The following is an 8835-nucleotide window of genomic DNA, read 5'->3' as shown; positions in this document are numbered from 1 at the left end:
AGAAGGGGGAATCTCGACATTGTCAGGTAAAGCAGGGGAGGTTACTGTAATTATTCAAACCACATGAGAGATCCATGTATTTGTCAGAAACCTTAGGGGAGGTAAATGTAATTTACCCTATTTAAAGTGATTTTAACTTTTGAATTAAAGTGAGTGATTGGGAAGTGACTTTTTTTAAGACTTTTTGACTATTTTAGTAAGCTATTTTAATTTTTGTATTTGGAAACTTGGGTTAAATTTGTAGATTGATTGTTGTATTGAAAAATATGTTTAAAATGATGTTTAAAGTTGAAATGACAAATTTATCCCTAACTTTATTTTTTTCAAATTTGATCTATAGGGGTACAAGCGTCATTTAACTGTCTGAAGCCTAACAGCTTATAGCTGTTAACATAAATTGATTTTTTACTCATAAATTAAGCTTCTCCTCCCCACTCAAAGAATAAATTGATTTTTGACTTATAAAAAGCTATAAGCTGTATTGTTAAACTGAACCAAACACATCAAAATAACTTAAATTAAGTTAAAAACTGAAATAAGATGAAAATAAGTCCTACCAAACAGGGCCAATATTTCTGTGCTGCTGGACAGCCGCTTCTTTTTCATTAATTTTCTTTTTTTTAAAAAAAAAATTAACGGGTTAGGTAGGGCTAAAAGATTTTTTTATTTTTATTTTTATTTTTTTTAAAGTTGTGGCTAAAATAGCCTGTCTTCGTGTTCCCAAACACCGCCAAAATAGCGTTGCTCTTTTCTAAATTGAGAATGGAAGCCTGTGGTGATGACATGGTCAACCTAGTTTATAGGCAGAAATTACAAACAACTATCTATTTTTGTCACTTTGACTCTATCTTCCCTCATATTTTCAACAGAAATAACTAACTAATCAACCTATATCTTCCTCTATTTAAAGGATCCCTTCCAAGGAGATCTGCAGAGCCAAACCCTAAAGGGGTGCTTTCTAAGCTTTGAGGGACGTTTTAACATCTATCCAGTCCCTCTGGGCTTATCAAAAGAGAAAATATTTCAAATAACAAAAAAAAAAAAAAACACACAAAACAAAAAGAAGATCTTGTGTTTGACTCTAGAGAAAAAAGCAAAATGGGAGAAGGGAAAAGGAGAATAGCAATAATTGGCGTCTCTTCTTTGTTCTTGGTGGCAATGGTGGTGGCAGTAACAATTGGAGTCACTCAAAACGCTGATGGCACGAATCTCGATAGTCAAGACGTATCGACTTCCGTGAAAGCCATCAATAGCGTTTGTGACACTGTGGATTACAAACAAGTCTGTGTGGAAAGCCTGTCATCGTCAGCAGGGAACACCACCAACCCACAAGAACTCGTTAAAACCGCGTTCCAAGTGGCGGTGCAGAAAGTCAAAGAAGCAGCCAAAAACTCAACCGTCTTGAAAGAACTCGAGAAGGACCCCAGAAGTAGGGAAGCACTTGATAATTGTCGGGAATTGGGTGAATCTGCGGCCCATGACCTCCAGAGATCGATTGATCATATGAGTGAGATCGATTCTAGCAATTTCGATGACTTGTTGAGCGATTTAAAGATCTGGCTAAGCGGTGCGATCACTTACCAAGAAACTTGCCTAGACGGGTTTGAGAACACGACAGGCAATGCTGGAGACAAAATGAGGGAGTACTTAAAATTTGGTATGCAATTGACTAGTAATGCCCTTGCCATGGTGACCGAGATCTCCAGAGGGCTATCGTCTTTGAACATGCCGGCATATAGTCGCCGCCTACTCTCAGAAGAGTACCCGGTTTGGATCAATGGAGGAATACGGAGACTACTTGAAGCATCAGAGCACAAGAAGAAGGTCAAACCAGACCTTATTGTGGCCAAGGATGGAAGTGGAAAGTACAACACCATTAATGAAGCTTTGAAGGATATACCCAAAAATCAAAACAAGACCTTTGTGTTGTATATCAAGGAGGGTGTTTATGAGGAGAAAGTGCAGTTTAATAAAAGCATGACCCATTTGATGGTTATTGGAGATGGTCCAACCAAGACTAGGATCACTGGCAGACTCAACTTCATTGATGGAACAACCACCTTCCATTCTGCAACTGTTGGTATGTGCGATACGGTCATCTAACACCCATTATCGATTGATATATTGACGAATAACTTTCCATATATAATAGGCGATGCTATATATAACGATATTTAAAACTTGAATGCGCTTAAATTATTCTATTTCATTGAGTTTTCAGATTATTTTAAAAAAAAAATTAGAATTTGTTTGAAACAATAAACCTTAGAAAAGATATTTTATATTTTCAAAAAATATTTCCACCCAAAAAAAGAAAATCATATGAAAATATTGTTTTTTTTTAAGAAAAAAAAAAATTCACCAAACTCAACGAAATAGAGCTTGGATTAGAAGCTTAAATGATATACATTCTAATTTTAAATACAATATTCTATATTTATATATATTCTATTCATATAATATACATTTATCCATTTTCTATAGATTCCTATATCTTTTTGTTATTTTTGTTATAAATCCATATATATATTTACATAAATTATATCTTAATAAAATGACTTAACAAGACACTCAAACAAATATTCTAATTATGTAGCTCAAAAATTTGTACAAAATAATTGAGATAAGGAAAAAGAAATCATTGAAATATATTAGTTTTTTGTTTTGGTGCTAATATTTAATAGTAAGAAACTATCATTTCTCAAAAGTTAACTTGAAAAAAAAAAATAGTTTCATCGGACACTCCTCATTTTCTAGTAAAATATTATTTTTGTGGAGTTTTTCTTTTTATTTACATTTAATGACTTGCACATCTCTATTTGTCCAACATGTTTGAATTTTTGTTGTAGTTGTACTTGGAGACCATTTTGTTGCCAAAGACATAGGGTTTGAGAACTCAGCTGGTCCAGAAAAGCACCAAGCCGTGGCATTGCGAGTTGGTGCAGACATGGCAACTTTCTATAATTGTCAAATGGATGGATACCAAGACACCCTTTACGCGCACACTTATCGTCAATTCTATCGCGACTGTGTCATCTCTGGCACCATTGATTTCGTTTTTGGAGATAGCGCTGCGTTATTCCAAAATTGTACATTCATGGTCCGAAAACCACTGGAAAATCAAGCAACCATAGTAACAGCACAAGGCAGGAAGGAAAGTCGCCAACCGACTGGAATTGTCCTCCAAAACTGTACCATCAAGGCTGACAAAGCATACCGGCCTGTCCAACACATACTCAAAGCGTACCTTGGCAGACCTTGGAAGGAATACTCAAGAACCATTATCATGGAGTCTTACATCGACGATTTGATCCAGCCAGACGGGTGGATGCCATGGAATGACACTTTTGCCCTTGACACGTGTTTTTATACTGAGTATAACAATAGAGGACCCGCTTCTTCGAAACTAAAAAGGGTTCAGTGGAAAGGTGTCAAGGAAGTTACGAAAACCCGGATTGAACGTTTCGTAGCCTCCAATTTTCTGACTGGAAATAAATGGATACCAAAGACCGGTGTGCCTTACACTCCTGGCCTTATTTACCCACCACCGCAGGATAGTGCAAGTGCTTCTTCCGATACTTCTGATTCTGACGATGAATACTCGGATTTTCAATACAGCTCAACATCTTCAAATACATCTTCAAATGACAAAACATCCGATGATAAAAAATCAGATTCAGACGATAAAAAATCAAAGAAAAAGCATCATCATAACAAGAAGTTACGTCATGGTGCTTCACTTACTACTGCAGGCCCAGCCTTGCCGCCCGAGATGTCAGCTCCCACTCCAGCACCCAGCCCGGCTTTTTCGCCATCTCCTAGCCAGACCCCAGTGGCCAAATCGAAAAGCTTTTTATCCATGTTTTTTTAGAATACTAATATTTTTGTTAAATAATTTTTCTGTTAAAAAATGCTACTAATATAGAAATAAATCACAAAATGGATCACAGGCACTCACTTACTGGTGAGTATCTATATCTCATTATGTAATTTGTTTCTTGCTAGTAGAACGTATGTTTTCTGCTTGTATGTTTTTTTGAATTTTTTGTTTTTTTGTTTTGGGGTGCTCGTGTCTTTGATTCGGTCTAACTTCAATTGACCGAAATTTTCCCATCATGATAAGGAAAGACAACCAATTTTCTCATTACTTCACCGATCAATGTGCTTCTTTGAGCTTGCATCTTAAGATCAATGTGAAAAGTAAAGAAGAATATGCCGATGGGGAAAAAAAAAATGAGACCTTGGCCAATGAATTTTGGAGCCAACAGAACGCTATGCTAGGAAAGGCATATTTAATTGTTTCTTTGTTTTGTATCCTTCTCTTTCTTTTTTCTTTATGGAGTTTTACAATGGTTAACTACATGATTCCTACTTTTCCTTATTGGTTGTTTATGGCATTCTCTTACCAAATTAACATTAAACACAAGTATAACAAAAATCACAAAAATAAACACAAAATAAACATATATGGTGGAAATTCATTCCGTCCAAAATAACTGATTCACACATAAATTTTTATTTTTTTCTTTTGATCGGCAAAAATAAAGTTTTATTGATGAAAAAAAGTAATATACATCCAAAAATACAGCAACAAAACAGGGGCGTACACTTAGCATCATAACTAACCTCAACAATCCCAATTAGATTGGCACCGCAAAGGAAACAAAATCATTTGTTAGCACTTGACCCAGATTGGTGAGAAACCAATCAAAGCAACCAACAAAAGAAAGAACAAAAAAGCAGAACAAGAGCACCAATACATCAGCAGCTCATATCAGTAGCACACACCAGCAACACCTCTACCTTATACATCAGTACACCTAAGTTCTTTCTGCCCAAAACATCATCTCATCCTAAGTCTCACCTAGCCATCAACCTTATAAACAAAAGCCTAACCTTAGACACAATCCTTTACCACAAAACAGCAACAGCATCATCATATTTCAACAAAGCGTGACACAACACCAACAGCACAGAATATAGCAACATCCAATCTTTGAGCCAATCAGCTAAACATAACAACCAGAAGCTTTGCTGAGTAGAGCATCTGATTCAGGTCCCATAAGGAATTCACATCATTTATAGGCTGAGGAACCATTAAAAGCTCATATTACCCCTCTACACCTAACCAAGCATCAGTTGCATGCCACCAGACTTGAGCCCACTCATTCAACCTCCATATCTGATACAAAAACTTCACCAAAATAGAACAGCCAAAAAAAAAACCACCAGCATAACAGGCATCAACACCAGCACCAGAGCATCTGATTAAGCAAAAAAATCACCAGCCTAGCAAACCAACACCAGCACCAGATCAGCAATTCAATTTCCTTGTGTCCCATTATCTACCCGATGTCTACACTAATAGGCATCAAAACCAGCACCAGCATACTTAGCAGCAATTCAGTATCCTTATGTCCCAATTTCTACACACAGTAGCAGACCTGCTTCAGGTTATATAACACATCGTGCACCGAGTATTTGAACTTTTTCAAGGATAAAACAACCCACATAGCAACTCTGATTTTTACCAGATCGGCCAAATCATTGAAAGCTGGTTGTGTTTCATTAAATATGCACTCATTCCTGAGTTTCCACACTGACCACATTACTGCCAATGGTATCGTCTTCCAAATCTCCTTTACCTTTTTCTTCATTTTTGGACCTGACCAGCAATGAAGTACTGCCTCCACTGAACCAGGAATAGCCCAACTCAAGTTCCACCAATTCATAATACTGGCCCATATTCTCCAGATCTTAGGACAGTGAAGAAGGACATAGTTTAAAGACTCCACCTCAGATTTACAAAACACACACAGTGCACTAACACTAGAATTCAATACTTCAATCCTTTGTAAAAACTCAGAGGACTTAATCCTACCTCTCCAAGCCAACCAGCTCAGAAACTGTACTTTGAGAGGGGCTAAATTATTCCAAATGCGTTTAGTGACTGTGATAGTTAGCCTTTTACATGCTACTACCCACTTCCAAATTGATGCCACATTAAAGACTCCAGAAAGATGCGCTAACCAAGAACAATAGTCTTCAACCCCCTTTATTTAGTCTAGGAGCACTCTGTAACAAATCATTAACTTTCAACACTTCCTCCTCTTCCCAAGCAAGAAGAGTCCTTCTAAAGGCAATATTCCAGTCTGCACCCACTCATCTGCTATGAAAAAACTTAAACAGAGTGCCATCCTTTTCAACTGCCACCCACTCAGACTTTGATTATTAATCCACCTATCAATCCAGAACTGCACTTTTCTACCATTTCCAACAATTACCTTAAAATTTTGCAAAAAGAAATCTCGCAAGTCAGGATTTTCTACAGCCACTGATAGTATACCTTGCCACAAATTAGACATGGACAATGACTCTCCTAAAAATGGGCTCCATCTACCACCCAAACCTCCATACTTACTACATACCACTTGTTTCCACAAAGTTGAATCCTCTTTGCCATATCTCTACCACCACTTAATTAGAAGGTACTCATTAACCTGACTTAGATTTCCCACACCTAGCCCACCTTGATTTTTGCTTAGACAAATCTCCTTCTAGCTTACTAGGTGCACTTTTTTCCAGATTTCAAAACCTTTCCAAAGAAAATTAGCTTGAATTCTGTCTAGTGATTTTGCAATACCCACTGGCAACATGAAGATGGATAGGAAATAGACTAGCAAGCTTGTCAAAACAAACTTTATCAGTGTTAATCTTCTTGCAAAAGACAGATACCTTCTCTTGCATGAAGCTAGCTTACTCTTGAACTTATCCACCACTGGTTTCCATGAACTCTTTCTTCTTGGATTTGCTCATAATGGTAGTCCCAGATAGTTCATTGGTAGCTTTTGGCTGAGGCAGCTAAGTTTCTTTGCAAAGTCCTTCATTAAGTCATCCTAAATACCCACCCCACACACTTTGCTTTTATGAAAATTTATTTTGACTCCTGACATCACCTCAAAGCATCTTAAAATCCTTTTCATAGCAACAATTTTCTCCCATTCAGCTTAACAAAATATAATAGTATCATCAGCAAATTGCAAGTGTGATAGTTTCAACTCATTTGGCCCTACTGTGACTCCTCTGATCAAACCCTCTTCTTTTGCTCTTTCCATGAGTATATTAAGGCCCTCTACTACTATGTTAAAAAGGAAAGGTGAAAGTGAGTCACCTTGCCTAAGGCCTTTCATAGGGGAAAACTCTGAAGTAGGTGATCCATTTACTAGTACTGAAATTCTAGCTGTAGATATACACGTCTTTATCCATCCCACCCGTTTCTCACCAAAACCAAAATTGACAATCATTGAATACAAAAACTCCTAATTTACTGAGTCATATACCTTTTCAAAATCCAATTTTAGGATGATTCCTTTCTTTTTTGACCTTCTTCACCAATCCACCACTTCATTGGCAATTAGAACTCCATCTAGAATGTATCTTCCACTTAGAAATGTCATTTGTACTTCACTAATAATCTTGGATAAGACCTGCCTCAACCTTTTTTATAAGACTTTGGCAATTATTTTATACATGGAGCTAACCAAACTGATTGGCCTATAGTCACTCAGACCCATAGGATTTTTCTTCTTAGGAACTAAGGTAATAAATGAACTATTCACTCCTTTGGCCAACTTACCATTGGAGTGGAACTCATACATCATCTGCACAATCTCTACTTTCATGATGTCTCGGCATTTTTGGATACACTTTAGATTAAAACCATCTGACCCCAGAGCTTTGTTACCATCGCAGTCTTTGATTGCTTCCCAAATTTCATCCTTTAAAAAATCTACCTCCAATAATTCAGTTGAATCTGTTTGACTAAGTGAGGCAAAAACACCTGACAACTTTGGTCTACACCTCTATCCTTCAGTGAACAACTGACTGAAATGACTTACTACAGCCTATTTAATCATCCCAGGTTGATCATACAGTACTCCATGCTCATTAACTGAATTCAATAAGTTTTTTCTCTGCCTTTTAATTGCCATTATACGAAACAACCTAGTATTTTTATCCCTATTTTCAGCCCAAACCATTCTAGATTTTTGATGCCACAACCATTCCTTTTCCTTGCTTAGATCCCAAGCTAAACTTCTAACTTATGCTCTTCTTTTAATCTTAGAATCCTAGAGAATCCTTTCTTCAGCTTTTAAATCCCATTCATGAATTTCATCCTCTGCTTGTTTCAGTTGCTCATCAAGGTTACCAAACACTTCACAGTTCCATCTTCTCAGATGTACTCTCAGATTTCCTAGCTTTTTCAATAGCTTATAACTGGCCCACCCACTGACCTGTGTTCTTTCCCAATATGTCTTTATTACTTCTTTGAATTTAGGATGCAAACACCATGCATTTATGAATCTAAATAGTTTTGGGTCCCAATTCCGTTCATCTTCTGCAAGGAGTATCAAGCAATGGTCAGAAATGCTTCGAGGCAACCCCTACTGTTTCAACTTTAATCTTTCCAACCACCTAGGATCTAGTAGGAATCTATTAATCCTACTCCATCTATCTCCATCCATCGCATTACACCAAGTGAAATTTCTGCCTAACATTGGTATATCCATCAATTCCAACTTGTCAATCAATTCATTGAAGTACTTCATCCATCTTTCCTTTCTAGAGCATCCTTTCTTTCATTCATGAGTCTTATTTCGTTAAAATCTCCACCTATACACTAGGGACTTGAGAAAACCGGTTTAATCTGGGCTAAAGAATCCCATAATTGTCTTCTTTTCAACACATCATTAGGTGCATATATATTTATAATCACGCAACAAAAAGTATGATGACCCATACCAAATTTCTGTTGCTGCAACACTCTTTTAGCTC

At 36.9% G+C, this 8835-nt stretch overlaps 1 protein-coding gene across 1 annotated transcript; it reads left to right on the top strand.

Annotated features, from left to right (window-relative positions):
* Window positions 1-1098: 1098 nt before the first annotated feature.
* LOC114314994 (pectinesterase) lies at window positions 1099-4147 on the top strand. The gene is made up of 2 exons (XM_028261573.2): window positions 1099-2080; window positions 2850-4147. Exons 1-2 carry the CDS (start codon window positions 1099-1101, stop codon window positions 3869-3871), a joined length of 2004 nt encoding a protein of 667 aa, XP_028117374.2. The 3' UTR covers window positions 3872-4147.
* Window positions 4148-8835: the final 4688 nt, after the last annotated feature.

The sequence above is a fragment of the Camellia sinensis genome, chromosome 5, assembly GCF_055761805.1.
Source record: "Camellia sinensis isolate YWXY chromosome 5, ASM5576180v1, whole genome shotgun sequence".
NCBI classification, from domain to species: domain Eukaryota; kingdom Viridiplantae; phylum Streptophyta; class Magnoliopsida; order Ericales; family Theaceae; genus Camellia; species Camellia sinensis.
Note: the sequence above shows the minus strand (reverse complement) of the source record. Positions and strands in the feature narration are given on the sequence as shown.

What these genes read in the sequence shown, in the direction of transcription:
- LOC114314994 (XM_028261573.2), top strand. Translation starts at nt 1,099, where the DNA reads ATGGGAGAAGGGAAAAGGAGAATAGCAATAATTGGCGTCTCTTCTTTG. An exon ending in CTTCCATTCTGCAACTGTTG is followed by an intron (nt 2,081 to 2,849) that starts GTATGTGCGATA and finishes TTTTTGTTGTAG; the next exon opens with TTGTACTTGGAGACCATTTT.